Here is an 18,332-nt window from a genome sequence, read left to right on the forward strand (position 1 = left end):
CTGACCTGCAGAACCTAGCGACATGCTTGGTGTACTGATAGTGCTTTACAAATACTTCGGGAGAGAAGGAAGGAAGGAAAGAAGGGAGCGAGGGATACAAGGAGGGAAGGGAAGAAGTAACAGCCAAAGGAAGAAGGAAGGAACACACAGAAGGAAATGTTATAAAGACAATTTCAGGCCATGAAAAACTTCCAGCCTCACATCTGTTCTAATTTTTGAACTTTGAAACCTGATTAAAATCCTTCTATACCAAGAAGAAGGTAAAAAATTTAAAACGAAACTAAATAGTTACCAAAGTGAAAAATGCTGGGCTCTATTTTAGCGGGCACGTTTATTTTCATATATTTATTATAAGTTGTGTTTGTTATTGCAATGCATTTGCTTCCTCTGAAAGATGGCTAGGGGTGGGGGCCAGGGGATTGCTGCCTTTGGCTTAGGATCCACTAGCAGGAAGGATATTCACTTTATAGTACACACACACATGCCATAAGGTTTGCAAATGATCTTACATTTGCTCAGTAGCCAAAAGAGGCAAAGAATGAGAATAAAAACAAATGTGTTTTAGCAACATCAAGTCCAACTTTTCCATCTTCCCCTCGAGGAAAATGTATATTATGAAACTCTAGGACTCTAACAACCTCACCCGATATAAGCCTTGAGTTGGAAATTTATGAATTATTTTGGCTAGAGGCAAAAGTTCTCCAATCCTTCCATGTCACCCAGATGTTCACTGCAAAACGGGGGTCTGGAGAGTTACAACATTTTTCTTTTAAATCATTTATATGAAGAGCAGCTTTTGCTCCTCTTCCTGTCTAACAGCAAAATGGGCTTGACTGCGTATCTGGAGGAGAAAGGGTCTCTTTTTTAGGGGCACACATTTCAAAGTTGAACGGCACCGTGGATGTCTGCTCAACAAATATCTATGGAACACTTGTTCTGTTCCAGGCACTGCCCACCTGACCTCATGGATAAGCAAACAAAATCCCAGAGAAACTAAAATCTAGTCCAATGTCATACAGCTAGAGAATAGTGGTGCCAAAATTCAGAAGTCAGTAGTTTCGTGAAAAATAAAATGGAAGAATTCATAAAGTAGGCAAAGAAACTTATTGCTAAAATTCTGGTTCCCACAACATGTGGTTCTCTCCCACTAGGAAAGGGACTTTATCTGGACCAGGGAATCCTACTCCAAAGCTCAAAGGTAGGGACTGGCTCTGCAGCTCTTTGAGGCTGGTATATTAGGGGCTTTGGCTGATGGTCCATGCATGGATGTAACATTACCTAGTGTTTTATAGTTATTCTTCCTGCCTCCAGATGAAGTGTCCATCCCTCATTGTATATGATTTGGACCACCCTCTGTTTGCCCTTCATATCCAGTATCTGTCACTGTGTGTGTGTCTCTCTCTCTTTCTCAGTGATTGAAACTAAACAAAACAGGGTCAGATATTTCTTTTCCATTTTCTACAAATCAGGCTCAAAAAGAGGAAATAATTCAAGTAATAACTCAAGTAGTATTAGAAAAGCCTCCCGTCCCCCTACTATTTTTTGGTGGTTAAGGTGAGGGAGGAGCTGGATGGATGGGTACTGAATTGAAGATGGAAAGCTAAACTCAACTCTGTGGATAGTAAGTTTAATGACTTTAAGGAGAGGTAAGTCTCAGAGAATTTGCATAAACTACCCAAGAATCACTAGGACATTAACTTGGTTATTCGCTAACAAGTTGGAAGCTTAAAAGATCATGTTTGTAGGCTTAATTAATAAAAGGATGAAAGAATAAGTCAGAAATCACTTAGTTCATTTACCACTTTTGGCAAGGCTGATAATGACTAATACTAGACAACTGTGTTTCTACCAGAAGAGTAGATACACATTAGTACCTAGAGCAATCGCCATCATTACACCTTGACATGCTTGTACCCAGGACTTCTCTCCCACATGGCACTCAATCATTTCACAGAAACTTCAGTGGGGAATTTTAACATAAAGAAGTATCTTTATCAGAAAATCCTGCAGTAGCTCACACCTGTAACCCCAGTACTTTGGGAGGCCAAGATGAGTAAATCGCTTGAGCTCAGGAGTTCAAGACCAGCCTGGCCAATGTGGTGAAACCCTGTGTCTACAAAAAATACAAAAAATAGTGGAGCATGGTGGTGCACATCTTTGGTTCCAGCTATGAGGGAGGCTGAGGTAGGAAGATAGTTTGAGACTGGGAGGTGGAGGTTTCAGTGACCAAGATCACCACTGCACTCCAGACTGGGCATTACAGCCAGCTTTTGCCTCAAAAAACAAACAGAAATTCTTTTTTTCTTCTCTATTCTAACCTCTAATTTTTCAGGGAGCTGGAGATAAACCTCATCATTGCACTATCATCCCCTTCAAGACAACAGCAGTTTTAACCCTGGATACACATTAAAATCATTTGGAGAGCTTTGAAAAAAATTACTGATGTCAGGAATCCACCAACAGGGATCATAATTTAATTGGTCTTTGGTAGGGCTCAGATATTTGTATTTTTTAAAAGCTTTTCAGGCGATTCTAAAGTGTAACTAGGATTAAGAACTACTTCTATAACAGAAGGAGGAATAACAACCACATGATCATCTCTGATAGATGCAGAAAAAGCATTTGTCAAAATTCAAACACCTTTCATGATTTAAATTCTCAAACTAGGCATAGAAGGAAATTTCTTCAAAATAACAAAGTCTGTATGTGAAAAGTCCTCAGCTAACATCACACTCAAGGGCTTTTCCTCTAAGATCAGGAACAAGGTAAGTGTGTTCACTCTTGCCAGTCTGTTCAAAATAGTCCTGAATGTCTTAGTCAGTAAGACAAGAAAAAGAAATAAAAGGCATCCAAATAAGACAGGAAGAAGTACAATTATCTCTTTTTGCAGATGATGTGATTTCATAAGCAGAAAATTCTAAATACTTCATGAAGAACTAGTAAATTGAGTAAAATTGTAGGATACAAAATCAATATAGAAAAGTCAGTTTCAGTTTGCATTTCTACACAATAACAAAAAACTATTCACAAAAAGAAATTAAGAGAACAGTCTCATTTACAGTCACATCAAAAAGAATAAAACACTTAAGAATAAACTTAAGACTTGTACACTGAAAACCACAAAACATTATTGAAAGAAATTAAAGATGGCACAAAAAAATGGTAAAACATTCCATGTTCATGGAATGGAAGAGTTAATATTGTTAAAATGTCCATGCTACCCAATGTCATCTACAGATACAATGCATTGCCTGTCAAAATCCCAGTGACTGATTTTTATAGAAACAGAACAAACAGTCCTAAAATTCACTAAGTCAAAAAGAATCTGGAATGGTCAAAACATTCAGAGAGAACAAAGCTGAAGGTATCACAGTTCCTGATTTCAAAATATTTTATAAGCTACAGAAATTAAAATAGTATGGTACTGGTGTAAAGATATACCAGTGTAAAGACATCTTGGTGTAACGACAGACATATACACCTATGGAACACCTAGAAAAAAACTCACACATATACAGTCAACTGATCTTTGACAAAGGTGCCAAGAATACACAATGGGTAAAGGTGCTGCAGAAATTGGATATTTATGTGTGAAAGCATAAAATTGTTATCGAAATTTCACCATATACAAAAATTAACTCAAAATGGATTATCGACTTAAATGTAAGACTTGAAACTATGAAAAACTCCTACTGGAAAATATAGGGGCAAAGCTTCACAATATTGATTTGGCAATGATTTCTTAGATATAACACCAAAAGTACAAGCAACAAAAGCAAAAGTAGACCAGTAGGACACTCAAAGTAAAGAGTCTGCACAGCAAAGGGAGCAATAAACCACAATGAATGAACTTTGAGGCCATTATGGTGAGAGAAATAAGTCAGAAATAAGGACAAGTACTACATGATTCCCACTTATATAAGGTATCTAGACTAGTCCATAGGAGCAGACAGTGGAATGGAGGTTGCCAGAGGTTGGGGAGGGAGAAATGGTACTTGCCATTCAAGGAGTATAGTTTCGATTATGCAAGATGGCTGAATTGTAGAGGTCTGCTGTACAGCATTGCTGGTTTACTTAACAATACTGTATAGCACACTTAAAAATTGGTTGAGATATTGGATCTCATGCTAAATTGTCTTACCACAATAAAAAATAAAAATAAAAAGGGGAAGAAAAATAACAAAGAGGGAATTAGAGAGACTAGCTCTAATTCTCTTAGTCTAGGTCTAAGTCTGAACTATTTTCTTATTCTGCAAAAGCAGAATTGCTTCCACCAATATTGGTTCTGTGGTATAGGGATTAGGTTCCTGATTCTTTTGTAGAGATATTTAATATCATATAATTTTTCTCCTTTTTAGTTGAAGCACAGATTGAAGAAATAAAATGACAATACTGCATATACTCTTTAAAAGCCAATTATGAAACATTTGAGTGTCTGCTGTGTGCTAAGCATTATAATAAAGAAGGAATTCATACAACTTAATTAGGAAACGAAAGCATTAATATATGAAATGATGCTACCAGAATAAAATAACTCTATATATATATAACATTTTAAAAACCCAGTTCCACAGATGTATTATTTATAGAATTGGGGGAAATTCCCCTAGTTCTTAAAATATCTTGCAACTAAAATCAGTAGAAACCCAGAGGCAAATTAATAATTTGGTAAATTCTTGAGACTCTGGTCCCTTGGTATATCTATCCTTAGTTATACCTACCAATTTGCCTAATACATAGTAGGTATTTGATAAATATTCATTGAATGAATGAATTAAAATTGAGGAGATATATGAATTTTAGAAGGGCTACTGAACAAGCCATGTAAGGATTTTTTTAAATAAACAGAAAAGACAGCTAAGAGTTACAGATTCCTGATATGTGTAAAGGTTACAGGCAACAAACAAATTTCCAACCATTTTTTATTCCAACAAATTGGCTTATGGGGTAAACCAAGCCATAAATTGGTTGGTCCTAAACATTCGGTGATTGGCCTTAGCACATTTGCCTCCTGAAAGAAGATCAGATCTTGGAAAAATACACCCCTTTAAGATATATGACCTGAAATATTAGAAGTCCTGGTGATACATTTAGACTAGGCTTTTACCCAAAAAGTAAAAGGAAGGCAACCACAAACTCTTAAGCATATGTCCCAAAATGTGTACCCTCCTTTAACAAAATGAAAAGACAACCCATACAAACGACATGAATAGTTATACCTATTCTGAATTTGTGTATCTTTCTTTTAAACAAAAAATTCAAACATTTCTAAGGAAAATAAGGCTGATAACATGTAACACTAGATGAAGAATAACAGATAAAGCCTGCTTTCAGGCTCATTTGAGCTGAAAGTTCTAAAATCTATTAAAACAAGTCCTGTGAACCTTAATTGGATGTTATGAAAGAGATGAGATGTCTTTAAAAGAAAAAAAACAAACATTTGTTTAAGAAGCCATATCTTACCAGTGAAAATTTTCTTTTGGTATTTATTATTATATGGTATAGAAATAAGATGCTAATTAAAGCCTATACTAGTGTATCAATATTTTCACAGCAGAATATCTGTGTTTGCAATTAAAAATCAGAGAAGTTAGCTTACTTTCTCTTAGCACAATCATTATGAAATGAGACCTGTGGAGTGATCTTTCTAATTCCTGTAGACTAAGAATCCTTGGGGCTATTTATTTTAAATTTTCTGTGTTTATGTTGACACCATTCTGGCAGCCACATGCCTTTGGAATAATACTATAATCTTACTTGTTTTAGGCACCCCTATGTGTGATGATTTTTATTTCTTGCTCATCTAATAATCGTATTCACCTAAAAAAAAGCTTTTTAATTCAATTTAAAGATTTAACTCAAAATTTATTAACTTTTAAAAAATTCTGCCATCCTTTATAAGATCATTTTTTGTTATTTGGATATATATGAAACAGCCAAATCCATCATTTAATCAGTTATGATTTATCAAAATATTTATATTCTTAATGTATTAATTAATTTATGCTCTTAGTGCAATATTAATGTATTATCAAGCTATGCTATTAGCTAGATGAATTTGGCATTTCAGAAAGTAAAACGGTCTCAGAAGTCACCAGTGCAAAGGTTCACATCACACCTAAGCAGCCAGCTATCTGACTTGTTCCCATCTCAAATGAGCTGCAGCTTCCTCCTTTGAGCCTGGTGTTGGCATTGACTTAATACAGTGAGACAGACAATGTTACACATCATATTAAATGTCGTATGCATTTGGAACTCCTTATGAGCAAAGCTAAATTAACTGGCTGAAGATAAACCTAGAGCTTTGAAAGATAGATCCTTAGTGTCAAGCATTTTTTAAAAAGCTAGACAAATGAGTTCACTATAAATACTATTTCAGAGTATTTAGTGGGAGGGGCAAAGAACTGGAGAGTGGAGCAGCTTCTCAAGGTAGCTGGTCTTTAATTCATTTGAAATAAAATAAATGTCCATCATTAAGCACAAGTAGGTATAGTCTCTTTTCTAATTAATGAAAAATAAAAACATATTCTATTTGGTGATACAAGATTAGAAAAAGTTACATTATAAGAGTTACTCAACGAAACCTTATACAATCTTACAAAAATTAGTAAAGGTGGAAGGCAATGCTTATACGGTGTCTTTCTTTGTAGCTTAAACCAGGGTTGCAGATAAGGCAATAATCAGTGTTCCAATATCATAACTGGGAAAATCAAGCACTTCCTACTTTCTTCAAGCCTCAGAAAAAGGGTAGGGGAGAAACCAAGGAAATAATTCTGCTCAGTATCTTCCTGGGTCAGGGCTTTTTCCCCAGTATCAAGTACTGCCTGTTGAGAATTAAGGCTTTTATATTTAACATGTGTCTGTGTTTTCATTCTGCTTTGTCTCCGTTGAGTTTCTTTTGTATAACCTTCAAAAGATCACTCAGAGAGATGTTCTGTACTCAGAGGGTAAACTAAGTCTCCGCACAAGCTCCCAACCCATCAGGGAACAGAACCAACTCCAGAAGTTGAGTAGTTGTCATTTATTCCATAAAATCTGGGTAATCTAGCTCCCTTTATAGTTTGTCTTATTGGGAATAGAATAATCATTAGCTGATAGACTTGAAAAAATAATTAGACCTGAAAGTGATCTAAGAGATCATATTACCAGAACTGGAAAATTGGCCCAGCAGGTTAATTTACCTGGTAGATGGGATTTATTTGGAAATCCCATCTTTTTTTCATATATATATATATATTCATAAGCTCTGATCTTTCCCTATTGGAAAGATATATAAGCTGACTAAACTGCATTTAGATGCCTAAATCTGGAGTGGAGAAATGAGACAGAACCCATTAAGTTTATTATCCCATTAAAAATGAATAAGGAAGCCACAGAAGACCATTCATGGTAGATTGAAGAATAGTCCCAATTTTTCACTCTCTCCCTATCTCTTGCTTTTGCATGTAATATGGTAGCTCTCCAATTCTGACCCTGGACTTGGTGGGTGGCTTAGCTTGGCCAATGAGATACTAGCAAATATGATACAGAAGCTGAAAACAGGCTTTGCACTGGGAATTGCTCTCCTACACCTCTGCTGTTACTGTAAAAACTTGCCTAGGCTAGCCTGCTGGAGGATGCGGAATCTGTGGAGCAGAACTGGGTTTCCCATGTTGGCCCAGATCAAGCCAGTCTAGATCAGCCAACAGCCAGCCAACCCTAGATACGTGATCAAGGCCATCCAAGTGCATCAGAGCCACCTAGCTGAGCAATAATTCATTATCTGATATTCTAGTGAGGATTAGTGGTTGTCATGCAGCATTACTGTGGCACTGAACAATTGCTACACCAATGAGAACTTCCATTAGAGTAAGGAGCTAAGGAGGGTAAACTAATAAATTCTTGCTGGTACTAGAATAGATAGAACCAGTTGTTGAGGGAAAAAACCTGAAAACTTTAAAAATCAAACTGATTTTAAGACTTGAAGCTGAGCACATATCTCAGGACATATCTGTTTCTAAATTATAAGAGTCAAAATACATTCCAAAGCCAGCCTATAAACAGACTAGGGCCATATTTAATCATTTCTTAATGATTAATAATTACAGGTAAGCATTAATGAGAAAAATGTTAGAATGTATTTCATTAATATTATATTTTGTTTTTATAAGTATACTTATTTAATGTTTCTTACTGTTTAGAGTTATCTATTTTAATAAAAATGAAAAGGTTTTATTCATGACTGTAACTAAAAAGCTTAATCAATGCTAGGTGTTTCCATGAACTCTGATAGCTGAAAGCTAGCTTTTTGAAACATGAGGCTGTCAGCCAGGAATTGCTGTTAATAGTGAAAGAAGACCTTGATTGTAAATAAAAATTACCAAGAAAACAATTAGCTTCTTAGGCGCTTGACAACTTAAAAGATAATAAAGACAACTACACTTCTATCCAAGATCCTGAGCAGATGCATTCAAACTATATATTTATATATATATATATAAATCATCTAAAATGAAATTATCCAAAATGCCTGATTCCTTTTAGATGCCAAAGGGGACTTGCTCTACGCTTTCATTACATATTAAAAAGGAGAAAATACAGGGGCTAAAATCCTATTAATAAAACATATGAAGTGATTCAAAATGGCAGAAAGAGAAAGCCACGGACACACAAATATTTGAGAACCACTCATTCCAAATATAATAAATCCCATGGCAAAGATAACTGAATTTTGATTGAGGACCAGTGACGCTTAGGATAAGGTCTCCTCCTGGGTAAGTGAGTCTGACCCACATCCACAAAGGGCCCCTGCCAGGGTGAGTTCTTTGCAACAGCAGCTTTCAGACTCTTTTGAAATGATACATACTTTCTGTCACAGCTCAGCACACACACAAATACGTGTGGGGTGGGGGTTTGTCTGTGTATATGTGTGCCTTGCTTTGAAAAATACAATGTACACAAGGGTCTTGAATCAGAGCAGGAACTATCTAAGCTGTTTAATAACAGCATTATTTTGTTGTGCTTTCTAGATAATAAGTGTATACTTGCCATAAAAGCTAAAGTATTAGGTTGGTGCAAAAATAATTGCGGTTTTTGCCATTGACAATAATGGACTATTTATGCATCAACCTAATATTTTAAAAGTCAGTATTGTGACAGCTATGAATATTCAATGGCTTAACATACTTATTTGGTATTCTTATTGTAGATCTTTAAATTGTCCTTGGAGATGCAGATTTTCTAGAATCAATACATACCCAAAGATAGTAACTCAGTCTTAGTTTGCTCCTTTTAAAATCTGTAGCTGTAAGATTTAACTCATTAGGGCACAGAGGTAATATGTCTCCAGAAAGCCTGCTAGAATCTCAGACTGAACAGCTAAATCAACCTATATGTTGTTTGTCTTACAAGGATCAGAATTAGTACAGTTCAGCCTAACACCACAAATCCTATTGAAAAATGATGTCAAAATGTATGACAGGTATATATAAATCGTTCTTTCACAATTAAAAATATATATTATATTTCTATCCAGATTCTTTCAGAGTTTAATGATGGTGACAAGTTTTTGATTTGCTAAAGAATGACTACAACTTTAAGAGTACAGAATATATCCATGTGTATGGTGTAACAGTCCACACTAAATACTGGTTTTTAAGAAACTAGTATTTCTTTATATTCTTATTGGATTTAGAAATGCCTTCTATTTGGAGGCTTTTTCTTCTTCAAATTCCTAAAGAATGAGTATTCTACCTCCTCCCCATTTTATAAGCTTCTTGTCTAGCCTTGTATGAGATTACTGAATATATATTTTTAATACTCAAAAGTAAAATAGGGACATATCTTCTATGTTTATAATTGCAGCATTTACATTCCACTTTTCTAATACTTTATAAGTAGAAGACAACCGATACCTTCCATAGCATCAAAATAGAATGTAACACCTAGAGCTTTAACTTACTAGGTGGTAAAATTGGTATTTTTTAATTTCTCATGGCATCAGTTTTGATTATTTGCTGAATGACAGAATTTTATGACTTTAATGTATTCTTTAAATTGCTTCTCAGTCTCTTACTCAGCAAAAGATTCTATCACAATCTAACAGGCACATCACTGAGACAGTATAAAATTTCCCTTTATTTCTCATCGGTTTTATGGGACACGTTTTGGCTCATCCCTGTAAAATATTCAAGGATGTTAACTTGAGAAAACTAGATAACAGGAACAATCCAAATTTGTACCTTTTGGCTTTACTGATGTATGAATATTATCAGTTAGATTATCACCCTGTAGCAGCACCTATTGCAGATTTAGGAAGTTTTATACATTCAAGATTAAGAGAGCAGGTGAATCATAAGGAGCAAAAGTCTAGTCTTTCCTATAGGCTCAAGGTTCTCATTGATATGAAGCTGGCCTCAAAATAAGATAAACAATCTTGCTGGCAGATACAATCCCACTAACCCATTTTTACTGCACACCTAAATGCTGCAGTGGCTGAATACCAGAACTGATCTGGTATCTTGTTGGATATATCTCAGGTTATAACATTTCCAGTCATACCTGCCTGAAACCAAAATGATCTTTAGTAATTCAATGAAGAACCATCTACTGGGCTTCCAATATCTGTTAGACCCTGTGCAGGCTTTGGGGAGACAGAAAGGAATAAGGCTCTGTCGCTGATTTCAAGAAATTCTCACTCTTATTAAAGTAAGTTGACATTTTTCCAAACCACCATCTCATCACTTTCTGCTATTTGTTTATGAAATGTCTAGAATTCTTCTTCTGTTTCCATTTTTTGTAAGACAGCATATATAGTAATTTTGATCAAACCTCCTACTTGCTATACATAACACTTTTTGCTGTCAAATAAAATCTTTCATTAAAAATATTACCATGGTACTTTATATTTTATAGTTTGGAGACAGATCTATTCACAGGACACACAGCTCAAGAAGGAGTTTTAAATTATTATTATTCTAAGTAAAAATTTCCATCCTAAGGCCTCAGGTCCTTTCCTTTCAGCTTAGATGCATTAGCCACTCCCACGTCTGCCTTCCTCATCCCTCTCACTATTCCTGACCCAATTCCCACTGAAGCTTCTATTTTTCCGAACTCCCTTATATTCATAATTCATCATTCATTGAACTGAATGACCTTAAGAAACTTCTAGCTATTAGAACATCTACAAAACGAAACCAATATTCATTCACAAAGTACTTGGTAATACTAAAAATCCAGTTAAATCCAATATGCTACTAATAACAATATCGTGCAATATATTATAGTGCTAATAATTCCAGAACCATTTCTAACTATAAATTCTCCTTTCAGTCCTAGCATGAAACAGATAACATTTGCTTGGTAAAGAAGGTAAGTTCTGTATTGCTTATAATATGATAAGAGTTTGTAAATACCTAGCTGGAGATGGATATTAAGAACACAAATAAAAATACACAAGAACACAAATTTAATTATTTGTATGTTCCTTTCATTCTTTTATCTGGACCTGTGAGCAACAGAATGTTCTCCATAAACCCAACCAGGAAAGTATGCCTCAAATCTGCTACCTCTGGTTCTCACAAAGACCCCCAGCAGGTGCAGGACTTACTTGCTGCTCAGGCAGCGTCTCAGGGAGTAGGAGGCCCCTCCCCCGCAGGTGCGTGAGCACTCACTCCACTGGCCCCAGGCATCCCATAGGCCGTCCCGGTCCTCCTCGGAGCGTGCTGTCCTGGAACTCTGTGAGAAATGAAAGAATGGTCAGCACCATATCCCCATGGAACCCGGAAACATGTGTCCTAAAATATGACTGGCCTGTACGTGTGAACATGGTGGCCATGTGTACATGCTAGGAATGAAAGGTGCATCAGATTCTCAGATTCTTTTTCATTTCCTAATGTCTGTATGTTCAGGGAGAGGGATATTTGACTTTAAGGGGCCTGGGCAATGACTGAAGTGGGCAAGAGATTGTACAAATGTTATAAATGGAAAAGGAAGCCAGAAACAGGAATTTGGGTTAGAAGAAAATCAACTGCACTGAAGTCACAATTTTGCTTAGGGTTCATGAGTGTACTCTTCATCTCTTCATGAAAAGAAAGAAGCTGCTCTCAGAGGTGTTTCTGCCTGAGAAGCTTGGCCTGTGCACACCAACACTGCTTCCCAAAATCTAACAATATTTTATACCCTTGACAATTTTTTAATAAAGCAATTTTATTCCTAGTTTTCAGATTTGTTCATTGGAGTAACTATACAAAGTAACTTTAATAATTCAGGGATTTCTCCTTGACAAATTTGCTGGTTCCTTGCAGGCTTTCTAGGAAAATTTCCATCTACTGTAAGGATACTTGTGGTTAGGTACAGGTCTCAATGCTATACTTCACATTCAAGAAAAAGATACAATTTTTGCTATAGTTAAAAGAACAGGCTCTGGAGTTACAAATTATTTGAGTTTAGGTACAGGTTCTGTTTTTTATTATGAGTCCTTGAACAAGTAAATTACCACCTTCCTATGTCCCAATTTCTTTTTACAAAGTGGGGGTAACATTACAACCATGCTACTGTGTACGCGCACGCACACACACACACATGCACACACGCACACATTATATAGGAAGATTAGCAAAGTGAACTTAGCCCACTAAGAACTAATGCCAGAGTAGAGCACTAATTTTTATTTTGTAGTAATGGGATCCTTCATAAATCAGTTGCTATGGGGTTTGGTTGTTAAATTGACTACTCCTTTGAACTTTTAAAACTGTAAAAATTAAGTCAGAAACCTGGCCTCAGGATGTTATACAGATGGTTTTCTAACTGGTACATGCTATACTTAGGTTCCTGAATCATTTGAAAGGGAGATGAGATAGCATAGTGATTAGGAGCAAGAAGGGTGGATCTACTCAGCCTGCAATGGAATGCTGGTTTCAGAGCTTCCTAGTTACATAAACTTGGGTACATACATAATCTTATATGCTTCAGTTTTCTTATCGTAAAATGGAGCTAATAAAGATACTGTGACAATGAATGAATCCATGGATCTCTGTGAGCAGTGAAAGAGTTGATACATAAAAAGCACATAAAGTGGAAATAACCCAAACGTCCATGAGTGGATGAATATGTAAACAAAATGTGGTATATACCTACAATGGAATACTATTCAGCCTTAAAAAGGAAGAAAATTCAGGCACAGGTTCAACATGAATGAAACTTAAAGAAGTCAGACACAGGATAACAAATATTGCATGATTCCACTTATTGAGGTACCTAGAATAGTCAAATTCATAGACACAGAAAATAGAATGCGGGCACTGGGAGAGAGGGGAATGGGGAGTTGTTTTATGGATACAGAATTTCAGTTAGGGAAGATGAAAAGTTCTGGAGATGGATGGTAGTGACGATGGCAAAACAATGTGAATGTATTTAATGTCTCTGAACTATATACTTAAAAATGGTTAAAACGGTAGCTTTTGTGTTAATTCATTTCACTACCACAAAAAAAAAATACACATAACATACTTAAAAGTACATAGGGCCTAAATAGTAAACACTATATTGTATAAGTGTTTGTTGCTATTATTATTTAACATTATTTATCACTTTTTATTAATATCATGTATAAACATATATGGGCTCTGAAAGTTTACAGGAGGTGCACTGGTAAGGCACCAGGGTTTCCGCTGTTGAGATTAGTTGAGACAGCATGCTTGTAAGGTATCATCTTCCTGAAATCCATGGCTTTCCCACAGTAGGACCTTGCAGCCTCTTGTCATATTGTATCTGCCTGGTGATGTAATCGGCCAGCAGTTTTATGTTCCTACAAAATGTGGCGAAGCATGGTTAACAGAGCCACATTGGTAACCCCAAAATCGGTACTTTTGAAAGGAAGGACATATTGAGCTCCAAAGCCTGGTTTTTAAGATTATTAAAATCAATTAATCACTGCATTATGGGGTACTCTGTTTTCCGGACTTAAACAGTGAGAGAGAAAAGGCTCTTTGCCAGTGGTATATAAATATCCAAATCCCTTCTCCATCGCCCAATAAATTCATCCCTCAGATTTTTAAAATTGTACGTCTATCTTCTAACTTTGTTTGCTGCATGTGAATAGAAGATAGGATTGCTGACTGCTGAGAGATGCAGTATTTTCCTGAAGCAGTTTCTATTTGTGTGACAAATATATATTTGTGCAATTTTTCTCTCATTTTACTCAAATTCAATATGACTTTGATGAAACTGTTATCACAAATGTTAGGATTCTTGCAGTAATTGAAATGAGTGAAATGAGTGATTACAAACTTTGATGCTATCCATTACTACAACTGCAAAAACAAAACAAAACAAAACAAAATCACACACGCAGCATTCACGTGCAAACTTCATTTTCATGTGAGATAAGAACATCAGAATGCCAAATGGGGAGTTTCCCTCTGGATGTTGTCTGGGTAAGATGTTTGGTAAATAACGTATGGTTGTAATTTTGTTTTTCTAGGAAAACAAGTTGTTTCAAACTCTGCGTTAAAGTTTCTTGATGTTTTTCATGTGCCCTGTCTGAAGAAGTACTAAAAGCTTCAACGGTGATCTTCCACTGCTAAACATCTTATCATCTCATCACATAGTACACATTTTAACCCAAGTACACATATGAAGTGCCCATGATGTCTCTGAATGAGATTTCATGCAAACGCAGAAGCAAGTCACAGGTCTATTTCACAAAGTCGAACAAACTCCAAGTTTTCTTTTAACAAGTACAATAAACATAATTCATTTCAATGGAATTTATGTTTAATGTTGGAGAAAGTGATTTCTCTTTTAACTGTGCCAGGTATTTACATGTAAAACCAGAAATGGCTTTTTAGAGATGCCTTTCTGGGCACTGAAAATCTAGAAGTATTTGCTTATTGCAGTTTTTAAGACTTTCTTCTATATACACAAATTTTGTGTCTGCCCTGGTAGGAACACATGCTTATTTCGCTTTCACTTTTTTTTTTTTTTGAGATAGTGTTCTGCTTTGTTGCTGAGGCTGGAGTGCAGTGACATGATCACTGCAGCCTTGACCTCCTGTGCTCAAGGGATCCACCCACTTTGGCCTCCCTGTAGCTGGGACTACAGGTGCTTGCCACCATACCAGGCTAAGTTTTATATTTTTCATAGACATGAGGATTCGTCATGTTGCCCATGCTGGTCTTGAACTCCTGAGCTCAAGCTATCCACCCACCCTAGCCTCCCAAACTGCTGGCATTACAGGCATGAGCCATCATGCTTGGCCCCATTTCTCTTTTACTTTTGAATGTACCGTCCTTTTAACTTTACAGTAGCAATTTTCTAAAGTGTAAACTTTGAATTGCTTCTAGCAGGGGAAACGGAGGCAGAAGAAAAATAGAGTAGATAATGTGTTGCCTAAAAGTAATGCTGATTGCTTCTGAAATTAAAAATCTAAGCTTTTCTATACAGGCCAGCCAATGTTTTTCAATACGATTTTCATCACACCAATATTTCAATTCAACGTCTTGAATTAAATTTAATATTTTAATTCAATGTCTCAAAAGGAAGGTCATGGATGCTATTGAACACAGTGTTCAAGAGATTATCCCTGACCCCACTGCTGGAAATTTCAGCAGCAATGTCCTGTGAGATGCTAATCTTTATTAATATCAATGACAAAGAAAGAAGAACCATTCAGTTCTTTATGTAAGGCAATGTTTCACCGGTAGGAGATTTATCATAAAAACTCTAAACTGCATCTCATATTAAACTTGAGGGACAAAGCTGTTATAAAGCCCTTTCTTATTTTAGCAACTATTTTACTTTATAGGCATTGGATCAGTGAGAATAGACATTTGGCAGCTGTTTTGATCTAGCATTTGAGAAATCCAGTGAACACTGACAGAAGAAGTGCCTGAGTTTGGGCTCTATAATTTTACGAAAATTGATTATACCTCTTGAGTTATTCAATTTACAAACAGTTCAGCCACTTTTAGATCTTTGGTGCTACATACTGACCTTAAATGTAGTGTTGATTAAGACTCCTAAATCAACTGCTGCCTCGTCAGAAACTCAGCAATCAATCTCCCAATTCCATTGACCCATTGTTGTTGGCCAGTCAAGACGTTCTTAGCCTCAGTGAATGCCAATTGCATGAAATACAGATTGTGGTCACAGATCATTACATGCCTCCTACAAATACTAGAAGAGCTCTTCTACATCCATCAACCTCTGAATGGTGTCATGTTCTTGCCATTACTGGCTTATCTAAACGTGCTTTTCATCTGATAGTTTTGTGGTTGATTACGGGGCCAATTGCAGCAACAAGGTCTCAGGTGAACAGCTCCAAGGTTGACAGCTACAAGTAGTTAAACAATTTGAGTAATCACATGAAGCTCTATTTTCCCTGCAGCTCACTGCCCAATAGATACTTCACCTTAGAATGACCTCTGTGTACCACTTATCCACAGCCTCTTTCATTGGAACCTGGACAGATTATCAAATACATGAAAGATATAAGATGAAGCAGAAATTAGCAGTTGAAAGACTAGAGTTGTATTTGCTCAGAGACACACATCTACAAGGTACTTGGAAAATATTTTTTCCAAATGTTATAACAAGAGGTCAAGATATATAAAATTAAATGAAAAAAATGTAGGTGCTGAGGAAATGCTTGATAGTTTTTCGTAAAATTGAAGTCATATAACAGCTGAAGTTATAATCAAAGAGAAGCATTTTCAAGATGTCAACAGATCCTCCAAAGTAACAAAACGGGCTATGTGACAAGGCAAAGAGCAGCGCTTACAATTTTAAGATCATCAAGAAGGTACCTGAACCTCTGGTTTCCTCTTCCAGACAGACAGCATTTAGCTTAAGCTATCTAGAGCTGTGTATGTGACTGTATCAAAGGGATGTCACACACTTCTATATTAAAAAGAGGGGCAACTCCTCCAATGATGAGAGAACCATTTTTCCTGTGGTCTGCCCATGCCAAGTCGAGCAATCTATACACAGAAACATCCTGGTCATGTCTGAAGCTTTGGAAACAAATCTGCAGATTCCATTTCAGCTGCCCTACCCACACCAGGTTTCTATAAATCTTATCTAATCCTTGGTTTCTTTAACAACTTGGAATACTGGTTCTGCAGCCAACTGTACGTGGTAGGGGTTGTGATTCCCTGCTCCTGAGAGCTCACAGACATTAAGCAGTAACTGGGCTCTTGTAAAAGTCCATTAGCTTTTTGATGTACTTTCTTAAAGAGCATGGTGTGTGGAGACTGAGGCATGCGCCTTCCCAGATGATATTTGCTGCTGGCTTTGCTTAGGAAATTTGGATCATCTGGTTCTTATCACAGCTGCACTTTTGGGAGATATGATGAACTGCCAGTGACACAGTGCATGGTCTTTCAGAGGCCACTGCATGAAGCCTGTCCCTTGCTACTGAAGAGAAGAGTCAATTCTATAACAAGGTGTAAAAGCAATACAGGCCAAGGGAGGACTTTTGGGTACCTGTCTCCCTTTTGCTTTCTCTGCATCTATGCACACATTTGGGTGCACTTTTGCACATTCCTGCTAAGGCACCTAACTGCACCTAAGTCTGAAAAGTTGACGGTGAGGCAATACTGGGATTTCTTAAGTACCTACATGCCAGGAAGCATGACAGGATTTAGAAAAATGATTGTGTTTAATCCTCATAATGAGCCAGGTTAGGTGGGAATTTTTTCCACCTATTTTACAAATAAGAAAATTGAGGCTGTGAGGTTGAAAAGCCTGAATCATGCTGCAGGAGAATGAGCACAGACTTTGTAGTGAGATAGACTTTCCTAGTCATATACTGGTAAACTCGACATAGACATGTCAGATCTCATTGAGCCAGAGTTTCTTCATGTGTAAAATGGGAGCATTGGCTGGGCGTGGTGGCTCATGTCTGTAATCCCAGCACTTTGGGAGGCTGAGGCAGGCGGATCACCTGAGGTCAGAAGTTGGAGTCCAGCCTGACCAACATGGTGAAACCCTGCCTCTACCAAAAATAATGCAAAAAAATTAGCTGGGTGTGGTGGTGCACGCCTGTAACCCCAGCTACTTGGGAGGGAGGCTGAGGCATGACGGTCGCTTGAACCCAGGAGGAAAAGGCTGCAGTGAGCCGAGGTCATGCCATTGCACTCCAGCCTGGGCAACAAGGGTGAAATTCCGTCTCAAAAAAAAAAAGAAAAATGGGAACATTGATACCTCTTCTAATAGGGTGATTAACAGAGAGAGCACATGCGAAGTACCTAGCACAGTTTCTGGCCTATTCGTGCCAATTATTTTCTCTCTCCCTGTCCCTTCACCATGCCGTAAATGCACGCGCACACACACTCACGTCACATAGCTAATAT

General features: G+C 36.8%; 1 protein-coding gene across 1 annotated transcript in view; it reads right to left on the bottom strand.

The window, feature by feature from the left end:
* ADAMTSL1 (ADAMTS like 1) overlaps positions 1 to 18,332 on the bottom strand; it is a 423,754-nt gene that overhangs the window by 375,251 nt on the left and 30,171 nt on the right. Inside the window, 1 exon segment of the mRNA XM_032300230.1 lies at positions 11,588 to 11,715. Coding sequence (XP_032156121.1) covers positions 11,588 to 11,715 — 128 coding nt within the window.

Source organism: Sapajus apella, unplaced genomic scaffold (genome assembly GCF_009761245.1).
Source record: "Sapajus apella isolate SASKATOON/1434 unplaced genomic scaffold, GSC_monkey_1.0 scaffold42, whole genome shotgun sequence".
NCBI classification, from domain to species: Eukaryota; Metazoa; Chordata; class Mammalia; order Primates; family Cebidae; genus Sapajus; species Sapajus apella.